At 41.9% G+C, this 16,539-nt stretch overlaps 1 protein-coding gene across 7 annotated transcripts in view; it reads right to left on the reverse strand.

The window, feature by feature from the left end:
* fryl (furry homolog, like) overlaps window positions 1–16,539 on the reverse strand; it is a 54,346-nt gene that overhangs the window by 22,724 nt on the left and 15,083 nt on the right. For 4 of the 7 annotated variants that reach the window (XM_070832592.1, XM_070832589.1, XM_070832587.1 and 1 more), the window contains 33 exons: window positions 15,599–15,738; window positions 15,366–15,462; window positions 14,837–14,916; window positions 14,450–14,530; window positions 14,150–14,318; window positions 13,139–13,231; window positions 12,930–13,028; window positions 12,422–12,523; window positions 10,115–10,159; window positions 7,672–7,775; window positions 7,400–7,508; window positions 7,217–7,303; window positions 6,939–7,110; window positions 6,683–6,815; window positions 6,478–6,585; window positions 6,119–6,356; window positions 5,797–5,973; window positions 5,609–5,695; window positions 5,253–5,521; window positions 4,852–5,059; window positions 4,609–4,733; window positions 4,458–4,515; window positions 4,276–4,367; window positions 3,993–4,165; window positions 3,712–3,872; window positions 3,494–3,604; window positions 2,465–2,619; window positions 2,261–2,360; window positions 1,967–2,135; window positions 1,078–1,346; window positions 851–991; window positions 587–755; window positions 392–476 (listed from right to left, as the gene is read on the reverse strand). In XM_070832592.1, coding sequence (XP_070688693.1) covers window positions 392–476; window positions 587–755; window positions 851–991; window positions 1,078–1,346; window positions 1,967–2,135; window positions 2,261–2,360; window positions 2,465–2,619; window positions 3,494–3,604; window positions 3,712–3,872; window positions 3,993–4,165; window positions 4,276–4,367; window positions 4,458–4,515; window positions 4,609–4,733; window positions 4,852–5,059; window positions 5,253–5,521; window positions 5,609–5,695; window positions 5,797–5,973; window positions 6,119–6,356; window positions 6,478–6,585; window positions 6,683–6,815; window positions 6,939–7,110; window positions 7,217–7,303; window positions 7,400–7,508; window positions 7,672–7,775; window positions 10,115–10,159; window positions 12,422–12,523; window positions 12,930–13,028; window positions 13,139–13,231; window positions 14,150–14,318; window positions 14,450–14,530; window positions 14,837–14,916; window positions 15,366–15,462; window positions 15,599–15,738 — 4,406 coding nt within the window. The remainder of the gene's footprint in view (window positions 1–391; window positions 477–586; window positions 756–850; window positions 992–1,077; window positions 1,347–1,966; window positions 2,136–2,260; window positions 2,361–2,464; window positions 2,620–3,493; window positions 3,605–3,711; window positions 3,873–3,992; window positions 4,166–4,275; window positions 4,368–4,457; window positions 4,516–4,608; window positions 4,734–4,851; window positions 5,060–5,252; window positions 5,522–5,608; window positions 5,696–5,796; window positions 5,974–6,118; window positions 6,357–6,477; window positions 6,586–6,682; window positions 6,816–6,938; window positions 7,111–7,216; window positions 7,304–7,399; window positions 7,509–7,671; window positions 7,776–10,114; window positions 10,160–12,421; window positions 12,524–12,929; window positions 13,029–13,138; window positions 13,232–14,149; window positions 14,319–14,449; window positions 14,531–14,836; window positions 14,917–15,365; window positions 15,463–15,598; window positions 15,739–16,539) is intronic. The other 3 variants (XM_070832593.1, XM_070832591.1, XM_070832588.1) reach the window with 1 other exon arrangement.

The following is a 16,539-nucleotide window of genomic DNA, read 5'->3' on the forward strand; positions in this document are numbered from 1 at the left end:
ATCGCATCAGGAACAGATTTTGAAATAAAAGCATCTCACTTCATCACTCTGTGACTTTGAAGTATCTCTAAAATAAACTTTAATGTTTCATCTGAAATTGTTTAAATAAATTATCAAATAGCTATTCTAAATTAACTTTTTCTATAAGAGGATACACGACATGCATACAAACTAGAGATCTGAGTCTTAGATTTCTGATTTATTATTCCAGAATTAGAGAGCCAGACCACTTTAACCTTTTAAAATGAAAGTGCTTTTAATGCTTTACTGGTTACTGTCCAACACATTTCACACATTCATGTGTCTCTGGGGACATGTGTTCCGTTCTTCCCGTTACATTATCTGTCTGACACAAAGAGAATACTGCTGGGTTTTTTTTTTCAGCTTGTACCTGTCCTCCATGTTAGAGTCTTTGATCTTGCTGTCATGATGACCTTCGTTTCCTGGCACCATGGTATTGCTGCTGGAGGTTGTTCCTGAGAGTAGACATAAAACAGTGACCACCTAGTATTTGAAAACACATTATGCAGCATTACTATTTAGCGTGGCCTGGCTGTGAACTAGTGCATGCACGCTGCTCATTAACCTGAGGTGACGGAGGGGATCTTGTAACTGGAGGTGATGCGGTAATAGGGAGGGTTGTCCATGTGAGTGACCGCTGAGCTAACAGGATCAGTCAGCTCAAGCTCACACATCAACTCCTCCAGCAGCTGCATAGTCTTATCTCTGCCCAAGTAAACCACGACTCGTTTCACCTGAGGACACACATGTAACACAGTCAGACACACGAGGAGGAAGTGGTGGACACTGAAAGAGATAGGGTGCATGATGTAAATTTCCCATGACTTACATAGGGCAGGAGGCTGGGGTCACTGTTGACTCCTGACATACTGATGAGGAAGTGCAGAATGATTTTGAGGTTCTTTGGCCAGCTGTCTGCTAATGTGGTCCATACATTCTCTATCTCTGACCAAGCAAACTCATCCCCATACTGTAAAAATGAAAGAATTTCATGATCAATAAATTGTCAAAACATTTCGAAAACGATCCTTTTCCAAAGGCCACTAGCTGTCTCACCTTGGCGGTCATGAACATGAGATTGTTTAGCACCATGGTTGTTGCACGAGGGGAGCCCCAGCCTTCTCCACGGAGCCAGCGTCGGCTGTTGACCATCATGATCTCCCGCTCGTGTGCTTCCTCGTCATCCTCACCACTGCCACAATCCTCCGGTCGCCTTACAGTTGGTTTGAAATCAACCAGCTCCACATTGTTCATCCACGGCAGGAGGTAGTGCAACATGACTTGACGTCCACCAGGATGCGCTGTCTGGATACGCTGGCTCACCTCTGGAGTGGAGACCAAAAAGAGCTAGTTGTTAGTTGAAGCTGACTGCTTGCCATTGGAAGGAATGCTCTGACATTTTCCATATTTTAGTCACAACAGCATCATAATATCCACAATATTTGCCTGTGTTCTCTGTTCTCAGAGGAACTATTCACTTTCATCATCCACTGATTCACACTAGCATCAGAGGATGGTTGAAGAGGCAATGTTTATTATTTCTCAACATTATAAATGGTTGTCTAAGAAAATGATTGATTTAATGGCCCATCAGCACAGGCCCAACATCCACAGTTAAGTGGCACATTTTTTGAGAAACACAGATTGGAAAATATTTGATATTAAGATTGCAATTCATATTTTATAAGAAATTAAACCTGGTATCTGCACAATCATGCGGGCATATGGCAGTATTTGGTTGGTTTTCAAAACAAAAACACTGCTGTAAGGCGGGAAATGCATGTGATCGTGACCAGCTAGGCTTACGCGAGCTATTTGCTCACACAGACAAAGGGCAGATCTCAGCAGTTACAGCCAAATAAAACCTTCAAATCACTGGAATAATTCCACATAGGTCAGCACTGCAACCTCAACAGCAGCTGTAACAAACTCCAATGTAGCAAACCTGAGAAGATGGGCAGAGTGAGCTCTGGGTAAGTCCTTGCAAGCTCCTCAGACAGCTGGTAGTAAGACACAGAGTAGAGGTGTGGCAGCGGAGAGGGAGGGGTCAAGATACCATCTGTTCGCTGGATCTCCAATTTGTGGGCATAACGGAAGAGCTTGGGTTCCAGGATCTATTAGTGTCACACAGAGACAATTGAACTTCATTGTAAGATGAGTCAAGAGGGTATATAGTAGTGTTATGTGGAGATGAGTAAAAGTCATTTTTTAAATATCTTTTAAAGTAAAAGATTCTGACCTGTAACAGCTGCATGGCTGCCTCATAGATGTCCCTGGAAGAATCAGCTGCCTTGAACAGAATCAGGTTCAGCAGCACCACAGTGTCAAATTGGTAATCCCTAAGAGAAAATATAAAGCACAAGCAGCATTTGAATCGCAAATCACAAAGGGACAAACGACACCACAGAAATGACCTCAAACTGAAGCCGAGAATGTTGGGTACCTGTTGTGAAAGACATTGGCGATGGCCCTGAAGCACCCGGCAGCCACACGACGAGAGCCGGTGTAGCAGCGGTCCACAGCCCAAAACATGAGGTTGCTCTGGTCTGGATTGAGCTCCAGTAGCAGCATCACAGCCTCACAACCCAGCTGGTGAACCTAGAGGAGACCAGATAGCAACCGTTAGAGCCACGGGTTCAATTCTTCACACCATCACTATGCAATCATGATCCTTTCTACCCAGTGCTTTCTCAGTATCTATTATTAATATTTAGTATTAGCAAAAACATGGGCACAAAAATATGCTGTAAAACACAAGCTTACCATAAAGACACCTAATATGGACTACGCAATGAAATATTTTGCAGGTGCTAAATATGGCTCACCACATTAAGTGTTCTGTATTTTATTTGTGGAATCACTCAAATAATACCTAAAAGATTCATATGCAGGGAACGGTTTGCAATTCAGACCCTAAATAAAATGTTTTAAAATGGATTAAAAGACATTTTCTGACAATATTTCTGTAAATAATACATTTTATTGCGTCAGCTGTTATCTGAATGAAACAGTCTGGTGCTGAGGTGTTGCAGTACTTCTGGACACCACTGTATAGTGCTAGAGTCATGGTATGTGAACATGAGCTGCATAGCTTTGACCTCAGGAAGTCTTACAGAACAGCCAGACCCCTAGAAAAAATTAATATAATGCTTAGTTGTTTCACTACAGACACAATTGTAAATTTGACCTGTGTTGATTGTCACCATTACATTCACCTTGTAGAAGGTTTTATATGTTTTGATGAGAACTGACAGGTAAACACATGGAGGATTTACCTTCGCGTGCAAGCAAATATGTCCCAGTGAAAAGTGAGTACTTTGTCATTTCTATTATAATTTTAATCATGCTGCCTTCCTCTTCTATGACTTTTCTGATGATGCGTGAAGCTAATATCCAGTCCTTAAGCACATGTCCTGGCCAGACTATAAAAGAAGTGATAATCGAAGTAAGCTGAAATCATAACATCTCTTACCTTCTTGTCCTGAGAATCCAGGATGTTGTCCAGCCACTTGTAGAGGTAGCCATCAGAGGAAAGGCCAACATTGTCAGCTACAGGTCCACAACACAACACTGCAGACATGGCCTGGAACATTGAAAAAAAGCTGTTAGTTATCAGTAAGCATGGATTATATTGTGTGCATGTAGAAAACAGATTTAAACTTTTGCATCTTTACACGTGCTTGTGTGTACCTTTAGTGCACAGTACTGATGGCGATTGATCTGCATATTTCTGTCACTGTAGCGGTCCAGGGGAGTGAACATGATGCTGAAGGGCCCAGCCCAGTGACTGAACAGCATGAACAGACTGTGTCTTAGGGACTGCTGGGGGAAGATGGTCCTCCTCTGGTGTACTGATCACAACAAGCAACCAAGTGAATACTCTACATACTTACATTTTAATTACTCTAACTTCAGGCAAACATTCAGACGGTAACTGTTTTTAACTGAGATGAGAAACATAAGAGATATACCTGGGACATTCTGAATGATGTTGGCCACAAGTGCACTGAAGTGGCAGCGGATGTCCTTCAGTGTCTCAGAGTCCTTGTCATTTTCAGCCTCAAGCAACTGCCTGGTCAGATCAACATACTCAAGCAGCGTACTGTTCAGAGAGTGGCTCTCTCCATCTAACCCTCCACTGGCTCTGCAAAAAGGATAGCAACAAAGAAAAGACCATGTTTTTTAGAAACCAGTTATATTAAAATGTAAATTAATTTCTAATCATATTGTCCAAATTCGTTGTGGGTTACATACATCTGACTGATGACACCAGCATCAGCCAGTAGCTCAAATATCCGGACCAGCTGGACCCTGAGGATGTCACGACGCCTGCGTCGCTTCATGTTCTGCACAGTAAACAGAGTAGCATTTTAGCTCAGAAAATTGTCTTTTTGCTAAACACAGAACTGTGACAGTTATCAACTAATGGCACTTACTTCAGGTCTTCTTTCTAGAGCTTCTTTAATGATGGGGTTTAGCTCCTCTATCAACTCTCTGAAGGAAAGAAAAATGACGTTAATAACCAAATAAAGGTATGTAAAATTGTACATCAAGTATTACATATGGATCATGTTGGGTGTTGTGTACCTGAAGGCCACGGGGTTGGTCCTGCCAAGCCCCAACACAAGAGACTCTGTGATGTCCATGCTCTCAGACCGCATCATTGGAACAATGTGTTTGAACAGGGAGGAGGGGGACGGAGTGCCAACAATCTATTAACAGACGCAGAACGAGAAATGTCATGGCTAATATGTAGAAATAAAACAAGTCTTCTAACTATTCATCGTAGGATCTTCAAGTCTTCTAACTATTCATCGCAGACCTCCTGACCTTTGAATCATAACTGTAGCCGCTGTCCGGCGTGGACGCCAGCGTCTCAGGCGGGGAGCAGCGGACGGAGCCAGAGGTGGAAGATGAGGAACACATGGAGGGGGAGGAGGAGGCAGAGCTGCAGCACAGAATCAGGTAGTTCCTCCAAAGACCAATGTAGGAGTCACTGCTGTTCAGGCTGTTCACCTTCTTGGCATTGATGGGGCTACTGCAAGTGGACATACAGGAAAGGTCAGAGAAGAATCACATGACAGAGACAAGCAGCTGCCTTCTGCCTGCTTATGTCGAGGCCCTCACATGAGGGCAGCATGCTTTATCAGTCTGTGTTCTGTCTGCTCTGTCTAATGGGCTTTTAAGAAGATAAACAAATGACAAAGATGGAGAGGCTTGAGGAAACATACTTGATGTCAACTTGTGGAGACAGTAGCTGCAGGCGGGTGTAGGCAAACATCCAGGCATAGTTGAGGGCAGTGGGGCAATGTTTGGGCAGGTGCTCCTGCCGCAGGTAGCTGGAGAAGCTGATGACCCAGGGGTCCTGGCCCTGAGTGACGTGGGCAAACACCCAGATGTGTGAGGGGCTCACTACATCAAACTGGTGGCTGATGGGAGATGAGCTCCACTCTGCTAGCGTCTGGAGGTCAATCCCACTGGGGCAGTACAGCAGGTTGGTCTGCAGGGAAAATAGATGGAGACGAGTTGAGTGTCAGAGCATTTATCCAAGCTTTATGATTCTGTAAGTAAGAAAAAACATTTATACCTGGTCAGCTCCTGTGAGATGAATAAAGCTCTCCAACACTGACGCACTTAATCTATCCATTACATCAATGGCCAATTCCTCATCCCCCTGAAAGGGGGATACAGCAGATGTCAGTAACAAAAAAAAAAGTCTCTGCAGATCGTTATGGACAAATAACAGACAAATGTGTATGAGTGTAAAGTAATTACCTTCCCAATGCCCAGTGCAGTGTGCAGTGCACGGACCTCCTTGAGGACGTTAACAGCCAGCCTGCGTGTGGCAGGGCGGCAGCTACAAAGAACCACCAGTGCTAAACCTTCCACCACATGCAGCACACCCAACTGAGGAGTACGTTCCAGGGACAGAGAACGTCCGCTGCTTGAGCCCTGTTTAAAATAAGTTATACTTAAAATTTGATACACATCTGTTACTGAACGAATCATAAGCCATGAACACGGAGCACAGTAATGCACAAAACACACAAAAGATGAGCAGAATTAACTTAATACAGCTGAAACTTCTTTGACCAACCTGTGTATCATGGCTCTTATTGCTGCTCTGCACTGCCTGCCTCCATTGGCTGATGAGCTGCAGTAGCATCTTGACAGCGTTGTCCAACAGTGTGGGGTGGACATCGGTCACCTCTCTGACAATGAAGTAGACGAAGCCTGAGAGAACATCCTCCCGCCACTCTGGAAAATCCACCATAAGGGCCTGAAGGGTGGTGAAGGCAAGGCCACGTAGCTCTTCATCCATGTGGATGGTCAGTCTAGAGAAGGAGGGGGAGCCAACAGGGAGAATAGCATTAGAATACACGTGGAAGGCCACCTGAGCCACAGTAGATTGTGCAGTGATGGGTCCTGCAGTAGGGTTAGAGGAGGGTGAATTACTTGGCCAGAAGCTCTATTAGGTCTTGTCTGCTCATGCCATCTGGTATCAGTCTTGGGATGGCGGCAACACACGTACGGAACAGATCAATCTTTGGCTTCCTCTCTCCCCTGTGGCACAAACAGCTTGTAAGAACCTGCTGCAGATCAGAGGCACATGACGAATAAAACAAAAGTGACAGTGTGAATCCAGGTTGTGGGTACATACGTAATCATGTCCTCAGGCTCCTTGTTGGACATCTGTACACTGGTCATGCTCATGGAGCGTCCCACTTCCTTGTCCAGATGTCTCAGGATGTTATCTAAGGCCTTTCTTACTTGTGGGTAGTAGAGCGACATGCCTGAAAACACCCAGAAGAGTCATTACACTCACAGGACAAAAAGCAACACAACACTGATATTATAACACAGTTTCTAAAATGCCCCTTCTTGACATTTATACAAGGGTCAAGTTTCCAACCTACCTATGACCTTGGCCTCTTCATCGGTGAGGGTGGTGTTGAGGAAGATCTTTTTGACACGCAGGGTGTTGCCAGAGGGCATGATGATGCCCGTCGTAGGCATAGGAGGCTCCCCATCTTTTTGCTGTAAGCTGTCAGCAATCACCAAGAAGGCTCGCAGACCGATATTCATCCTCTGGTAGAGTGAATAGAGGGAGAGGAAGAGGGGTATGAAGTGGACTAGAAAGAACCCACCGACATTCCCAACAATATCAGAACTTGGAGTCTGATCTCAACTTTACCTCTGGATTGATGGCAAAGGTTTTGTGTGACTTCCCCACACACAGGAGGTCATAGATGATCTCCTTCATAGCAAAGTCCAGTCTTTCCTGTAACAACCAACACACCAGCAATCACTTAGACTCAGCTGCTAAATGTGTCCTCAGATTCAACTCACCTGTAAATCCATGTAAATTCATGTGTACCTGAGCTATGAACTGGATGATCTTGACAAAGATGTTGAGGGGCGTGTCCCTTGGCACCACACTCCGGGAGCCTTTAGGGAAAAGTGCTGAAACGATGCTGAGTAGTCGACTAGTGAGAAAAAGGAGGATATTTAAAGCTTTATTTAGTGCTGAATTACAAGGCCGATATCTAAACATCTTCTACTTGATGGTCATCAATGACAAAGGAGTTTTATTCAAAGTGTGTGTGAGTGTGTGTCTGTGAGGGCCATGCAGGTGGCCCTGGAACTGACCTCTGTGTGACAGTATTACTCTCACACTTGATCCTGATAATGTAGACCCATAGCAGTCTGTAGAGTGACTCCAGTGCCACACGGGACATTTTTGGGTCTTTGTTCTGTGGGTGTTAAAAGAATAATGTAAGCCACTATATTCAATCATGACTATTTTATTACCCACCTGTGATACCTGTGAGATCAGGTTGATGTTTTCTTGTGAACCACAGATCAACCACAAGTGAGGTAGAAACTAATAATACGATCATTTTTCAGTCACAGACTGATGTCTGAACAGTCCATATGGTCTGATGACCGTTAAGCTTCCAGCTTACAGAATTTAAGGTGCGGTCGTCAGTAAAACCAGTGAAAAAACAACACTATTTCATGGGCTTTAGGAAGAAACGCTGAGCATGGAGTCAGCCATACTCAACCAGAGAAAAATGTTTTCAGGAAAATACAGTTTTTTGCTGCATTTAATTAACAATAAATAATTTTGTCCTGCAAAAGAAATTGATATTCCAGTCGACATTTCAGGAATTTATTTGCACTGACCACCCAAGTTACCTGCTGTGACGAACAACCACATTGTCAAGTTGTGCACAGGGCCAAACTGAGGGCGACCATGCTCAGAGCATGTAATGTGGGCATGGGGCAAGGAATTCCACATGACAGCTTTACCTTATTGGCATGATGAAGGTTAGTGGCTTGCCAAAACATATTTTGATGTGGAACAAATAAAAGTAATACAAATAAACAAAGAGATTTAAAAATTGTGCTGTCCATCTGGTAATTCACTGTTAAGACACAGCTTAAAAACAGGGATCATCACAGGCTGGCTATGCCCCCAGATTAGTCCAGTTATCCCTTACTGGGAGGACACAGCGGAAATGCTAATGAGTATGAAATGCCATGGGCTTGGCTTCAGCATGCTACAACGTAAAAACAGATGGCAGGTGGTGGATTTGTCAGGAGGACATATCTCAAAACTGGGGTAAATAAAACCAAATAAGTCAGAAAATATTTTTTGGGGATTTGGCTGACTTTAAGATCAAGTGCTCTCCAGAACTGCAAACCACAGTTCAGTCCCCTATTTACAGTGGAACTACATTTCTGATCTTTCCATCTGCAACTCATCAGATCGGTTTGTAAACATTGTGTAAATTTGTCAATTGCAGTAGGGAATTGAGAGACCCCAATGTATAACAGAGCTAGATCTTTGCTAGAAAACCTCACAGCTGTTCACATTAAGGCTGTCCGTCACACATTGTCAATTAATGGTTTAATAAAAATGAATAAAAAAGAAATACCCAAGCCTAATGCCAACAGCCAATGTGGCAGGTACTGGATTGTGCAACAAGAAAACCGCTACCGGCTAGCCTACTACCAGCTTCAACAGAAAAACAAAACGTAGCACTGCCAGAACACGAACAAAACACTTCCACGATAAATGAATTCATCTTTTCATGCTTCTATGACCTTCTCTGGTCATCTAGTAATAAATACTAGGGATGCACAATATTGAAAATTTTGATTTTATTGCTTTGATTGTTAGTATTATTTATTTTGGGCCAATAACAAAATTTCGTTTTTCATTACAATACCACCATGTGTCTAGTTTTTCTACTACATGGCTACCTGTAGCTGCAAATGACTAAATCCAGACCCTTTTAGATACAGAATCTGTCACATTGCAAAGTTCATGTGGTAATGCACTTGTTACAGTTGAATCATACACACATCAAAAATGTCAAATCATTGAGATAATTTTGCTATAAGTCCTCATAGAAACAGATCACATCGCAATTGTTGCCCATTATTACGCGGCTTTGTTGAAAACAAGTATCTGATTCGCCAATCACAGCATTTTACAGTCTGTTATTTCTGTATAATAGACCGTTTCTATGTATAACAAACCATTGCTATGGATGCAGCTCTGATAGCGGAAGCAATAAAATAATTTCTAAATCAATAAAACTGTTTTTAAGTCAGTATTTTGTGTCAAATTGTCGATTTCTTTGGTACAAAGCCGTGTGATAAGTGCAATAATGTACAGCAAGCGGCGGGCACTATTGCAAAATGAACCCCGACAGGTTGACGCAGGACTTGCTGTACATTATCCCTTACATACCATTATGTTGACTACTATATTGTGCATCCCTATCAAACATGTATCTACAGTAAAAATCTAATTATGTAACTAGATGTCAGACAAGCACCCTCACCACGGCCACGAACCAGCTCAACAGCAAAGCGTAAGGCAACAACTCACAAGAACGTCACATGTTCCTCTTCTCTACTTTGACGGGGAACCCTTCAATGCCACAATCACTACTAGAGAACAACTCACTACTCCATTACTAACGCAGGCAGAACTGTACTACCCGTACTTCCTGGTCAGGACCTGGGCCGTTAAGAGGAATGAGAACACCAGGCAGGTCACTGACGCCAGATAACTCACCTGCAGCGTCTCAATCTGCTTTCGGATGCTGTTGTTAGACGGCATCTGGAGCGAGTCGATGTGAGAAAAAGATCAAATGACAGGAGACAAAGAATGCAGGGTTTGGGGAGGGACACATGCAAGTTATAGGCAAAAACAAAAACATAAACATAACCTAAACAAGTATGACAAGAGTAGTTCACAGTATGTTTATCTCTTGTCAGTGTGACAGTACATAACTTGAAATTTTACTGAAATCAAACACAATGAACTGTTTAACATGCCCCTTGTGAATTCATTTGTGAAATTACAGGTGGCATGCTAGTAACAAAAAGTAACAGTCCATTCGCATTTGATATGGTATTACATATTTCAACAGAGAGTGAATAAAATCTTAATTTAAAGTGCCAAAAGCAAAGCAAAATAAGGTGTGCTGTGGTCTGGAAATCAGACAATGGGACAGAGAAAATACACAAATAGAGGGATGGATACAAGGGGAACACAGAAGGATGAGGTAAAGAACGTTTAAAGACGTGAAAAGGAAGATTGGTTTTGGCGAACAAAACAGAATTGTTTCACCTACAAAGCCGCGGCAAGCAGCTACAAGCAGCGACACCCAAGTCAGCATGTCCATTTAAATCCATGTCAAGCATACTCAAAATGCTAATTGTCGTATTTTAACCCTGTGGGGTTCATACTGTCAAGTAGAGCTGCCCAATTATGGCATCAATTCTAATCTCTATTAGTTTGTAACACCAATATTGACCATGTTTCAGGAAACCTAATTATGAACAATATTTTTCTCTCTTGTCAGAGCAATATTTATAAAAGTATAGATAGAAAGTCTGTTTGTTCCTATTCTAATTGTGGTTCATTTTAAAGTCAAATAAATCAAACCAAATCATCAATCTGCGAACATACAAATTAATCTGTGTCACTTGTGTACACAGTACATATTCAAATGCTGCAATTTGTGGAGGGGGGCTGATGCATCACAGCAGGGCAAACCTAACACTTCAATTAGTCTGAGTAAAACATTTGTTAACGTTCTTCACTGTTAAAACCCCTAAACATATGATTATCAATTCTGATTGCTATATTGTGAAGCCATATTCTTAACCAAAAGACTTTATGACAAGAGCAGCCACAGGGTTAAAATCACTGCTTGAACAATGGGAAGCCCTAAAAATCAATAAAATCGTCACTACACTCACGCCACTGCACAAACCCGTAAAATTATCTCAATCGAAGAATCAGCATCACCACTCAGAAGACTGACTGATTACGATTTTCAAATTAAGGAGATCTGAAACAATCACGATGGTGACAGAGAATGCTGGAATGGCAGCACTGAGAAGACAGACGGCCACTCAAAAATTCATCAGAAATCACCATCACAAAGACACAAACAGAAGTCTATCCACCACAAGATCACACAAGCTCCACGAGGGGCAATCAATGTAGAATGGAAAAGACAGTCACTGAGTCGGTCAGTTATTTGGTCAATGAACTTCTGTGTTGAATTGGCTCCATGATGGTCAGGGAAAGATGGAAAGTAGGTTTGATCTGTTTGTAATTGGTTTACAAGGAGTCATTAGCAGACCTGAGTGAAAACAGCACTTGAGATAAAATATAATATGCAAGGTGCATTGGCTAAGATGGATATTTAGGAGGTTGGGTTTAAATATGTTACACACAGGTTTATTCAATTCTCAGTGAACTCAGTTGTAGTTAGACTAATGATTATTGGTGGGACATAATCCTTTATTTCATATTCGTATTTTGTCTATTTTGAGCATGAACTATATGTTTAACAAAGACTCTATTATTATTACTTTATCAATCAAGTGCTATTCCTGTCCAGATCTGGTTGTTGATAATGGAAGGGAAAGTACATTATGATCTTTAGACAGAACCACAGAGCACACCCTTCATAACCCAGACACCTTCGGTCAATGTTTTACAGCATGTCCTCAAAACAGAGTTTCATAGTACTCTAATATAATATTTCATTTCCTTTTAACAGTAATAGATGTTGGTGCCTTAACGGTGTAATCTCAGGAAAAGGGGAGAAGTTATGAGCTTGACTTTGGGGGGGCTCATGGCTAACTTTCTATTGCAACCAACAACACCAAAAATTTAGTTTTTGATTTCATAACACAAGTCATAAGACCTCTTAGTCTTAAGCTGAATTAGACATTGTCAAGCCAAGTATGGTGCCCTAAAAATACTCCAATCTGAAGAATACAGTCTTTGTGCTACTCTTTAGAGCTCAAGAGTGCAAACTTTCTGAAATGGACTGGGTGTAAAAGCTCCGGCTGGCAGTACCTTCAGGTGAGAGAGGCAGTTCTGGAGGAAGATGTGCCAGTTGTTGAGGAAGAACTGCTTCTGGCTCACACACAGCAAGCATGTCACCAGGGGATACAGAGCCTGGGGAGATACACAGTGTCACCATCAAAAAAGCAAAGGGATAAATAGTTTTTTTTGCATGCACATTTTATAATTCAGCATCTGAAAAATGTTGCATTGCACACAAGCGTTACACAACACATACACAGAACTCAATATATTAGAAACAGATATAAAAAAAACTGCTCAGCACAATTTTGGATTTGCTTGGTAAACATAATGGACTAACAATGATGATGTGCTTATTTTCAAGGGTTACAGTCAAAACTTTCTGCATAATTATGACAAACTGGGTGTGTTGGGGCCAATAGAAATGATGACAAAATACAGGAAGAGTGAAACACAATAGGAAAAGGAAGTAGTAAAGATGCAGAGTGAATAGTGACGGGGTGGGGACGAAGAGAGAAAAAAATGGTAGAATTGTTACCAAAGAGTGCTTCTTTCTGGAACTAAGGTCAAATGTTGTCTGGTACAGCATCTCCACAAAGTTCTTCAGGCATGGCACGTTGACTTCATTTTTCACCGCCTGAGGATGAACCATTGAGTCAGTACCATGGACGTCAAACTGACAAAATTATATCCAGAAATTCGTGAACCTAGAGTATAACAGTGGATTCTGTTTTGCGTGTTACTCACAGCTGCGACAGGAATGAGGATCTCCACAAAAAGGCCTGCGAGAGCATGCTTTATGTCCTTATCCTTGACTTCCAGGAAATACTGGGCACACTCCTAGGCACAGACACCAAAGGCACACGTATATATGAATAATTCACAGAGGATACATACATAAACAGAGACAAAGTGGCAGGAGATACAGTGAGGTTTAGAGTACAGTTTGACATAAACCTTTGGTATTAAGACAATAACAGTGCCAATCCTAACCCAGGTGTATGTTATGGACTCCTATTAGTATCTCAATCCCAGCAGTATCTTTGTAATAATGCAGAAAAGAAAACTGTGATGAAACCTATGATGAATCATCCAAACATCTGTCCGAGCTAATGCCTGAACCCAAAATAAAATGCACACAGTAAAGATTGACTAACTTGTGATGGACAGTCTCATGACACTACGTGAACCAAAACCTGCTGCTCACATGACGAAAAAGAACAATGCAGCATCCTGTTATTCTTATTTTTTGCCCGTAATCTGAGCCACTGAGGCTAGGAAACATTGTTTTAATATTACTGTTGACTTGAATAGGAGACAAACATAATGGATTTTGTTTCTTAAAAATCAATACAAAATGTAAATATCCGGCTCTAAAAGATCATATAGGTAGAAGCCATGATATGTATGGAAAGGGAGCAGTGGACATAAACCACAGTATTTCAACTAACACATTAGCAAATCACAGTAATATTAAGAGAGGACTGCAACTGTATAGAGATTAATGACAAAGTCACGGCTCTATTCACAGCTCTTAATAAAGTCTGAAACACACATACACTCACTTCTTGGCAAACCTCACCTTTGATCGTTACTCATCTGGCTTTATGAGCCATGGCTACACAGAGCTGCTGAGTTTGAACAAAGGGCCAGCAGTAAAACAAAATGTCTGGTGCAATTTAGCAAACACACATATCAGCCACACTTACTGTAGGTACACTCAGTCAAATTAGGCATAAATACACAACTATAATTTACCTGCATGAACTGAAAAGAAGCCTCAAAGTCCTCCACAGGATACATTTTAACCCGGAAGAACTTCATGCCCATGATGAGACTGATGATGCTCTGGACTACGTAGGGACTCTGCTCTTTTTGCCTGAGCTCCTTCAGTTCTGTGATGAACTTCTTCCTCACTGCCTGAAACCTGAGCGTGCACACACAAAGATAGACACATTTACAAAAAAAAAAAACAGTCCCAGAAGAGAGGTTAAGAGGTGACAAGTTCTAAGCAATTTGGCCAGGATTTAGCTAAACGGCAGAATTAAGCTGGCTTACTTTGACTGTGTAAGGACACCAATGACCTCAGCATACAGGTCTGCGATGATGTGAACATTGCCAGTGTTGGGGCCACAGTACCTGTTAATTGAAAGATATGTCATGGTAGTGCACAGAACAACAGAGGCAAGTCTGCTTACTCACTCGAGTTGCTCAAGGAGAGCTGATTGTGCTTTGTTTGAGCGTCTTTAATGATACGTGACACAATGACTGCCGAGCCAGTCGACTCAAACAGACAGACATAAATAAATAAATGGCTGACTCCGGACTGCAGAGCCAAACCTACAATTGAAAGCGTCCCAGTAGAGTGTATGTTCATCAGCACTTTTTATTCATGTGTTATTCATCATGTGCCAGTGGTTTGTCTGTGCGTTAATGCTTACTTACCCCTCTTTGTGTTTAAAGTGCTTGAATGCCAGGTTCAGAACTTCGTGTACTAAAACATCTGGCACTGGATGAAGAGGAATCTGTGATGTAAACATGAAATCATTGGTCTTATTAGAGGCATTGATGGTCTACATTCTTTCTCCTTGCTACCATTCATTAGCCTCCCTACAGGAGCAAAGCCAAGGACAACTCAGCTCTGGTCTCCAGGGATTTTAGTTCAGAGTTCTGCTTAGATTTGGATAGTCCACTTTAGAAACACACTCAGTTGAGAGTTGGTCTGTTGCCATTGTGTTTATTTACTGGGTCCCCCCCCGTGGGGAAAGACCTCAGTAACAACACTGCAATTCATTTCTGTACCACAGATAAAAGTGAATCAGAAGCCTTTTAAACAATCTTTTTCTGTGTCTTTTCTTAGTCAAATTGCTAATGATACAACACACATTGTCCCATGTCCCAAGCAACCCAACTGGCAAAGATTTACTATAAGCACTGTAAGATAGCATACAAGTGCAGAGTGTAAATAGCTCACCTGTTTTAGAACTTCCACCGAAACTAAACAAAAAATGAAATCTATGGCTAAGTCCCTCCGTTCCAGAAGGTAATCTTTATCCCGGTGCTGCTCATCTCTACAAAGCGGGAGAGAAAAACTTTGTAAACAAGGAGGTTTTGAGTAAAACTTTAAACAATGAATAATGATGAATTAATAATAATAATTGCTTATAAAAGATTTGTTCATTAAGGAGAAGAAAACGAGCCTCTCACCCTTTGGACTTAGTACTAGAGCGAGGCCTGTACTCATAAGACTCGTCTTCAGTGCCACTCTGCCGCCGGTACCAGTCAAACAGTGTGCGCAGTAGGGAGGGCAAACAGTGTTCTGCTATTGAGCTCATAGAGCTTATTAACTGAAAAACAACAACAGACGAGCATTAGTAAATGTGACCACACATATTTTGCATTTTTGGATGCTTATACTTGTCAAATATGCTAAGAAAATTATTGCATAATTTAGAAAATGCTGTCCCACAAGTAATGATTAAAAGTGGATATTCAGTAACAGAGTAGTATAAGGCGAGTACAGGTCAGAGGTTTTCTCGATTAGAGGGTGACATACTGTAGCTATTGATTGCAACTGGTGATGTGATGTGGTGTTGGATGACATTTTGAGCACATCACAGTCCTGCTGCACTACTGAACAGCTCCACGGCACGGACGTAAGACCACAGAAATAATAAGCCGTCTTCCACACACCTCATCTGCACTTTCATTGCATCAGTGATGATATCAGATTTTGCCTTTTAAACCTCGCACTGCATTTACATACTTGATAAATCCACTGTTTGAGATGATCTGTAATGATTTGTATGTTGTTGTACAGTAACAGCTGTATTGTAGTGAGAAATCAATAAATCCTATTGCTAATGAGTAAATACAGAAAACAAGAAATCAGCACTTCAGCAACTCAAGATTACAGTGAATGTTTTTAGACAATACATAAAACATGAGATGAGGTGGTCAGTATGCATGAGCTATTCAAGTGTGTGTGTGTGTGTGTGTGTGTGTGTGTGTGTGTGTGTGTGTGTGTGTGTGTGTGTGTGTGTGTGTGTGTGTGTTTGCGTGTGTGTATTTAAGGGTCGGTGCAGCGTGATGAGGGAGGTGGATGATGGATGCTAGGCAGGAGAGTTATGCAACTGCTCCCTCTGCCC

Source organism: Pempheris klunzingeri, chromosome 6, assembly GCF_042242105.1.
Source record: "Pempheris klunzingeri isolate RE-2024b chromosome 6, fPemKlu1.hap1, whole genome shotgun sequence".
Classification (NCBI taxonomy): domain Eukaryota; kingdom Metazoa; phylum Chordata; class Actinopteri; order Acropomatiformes; family Pempheridae; genus Pempheris; species Pempheris klunzingeri.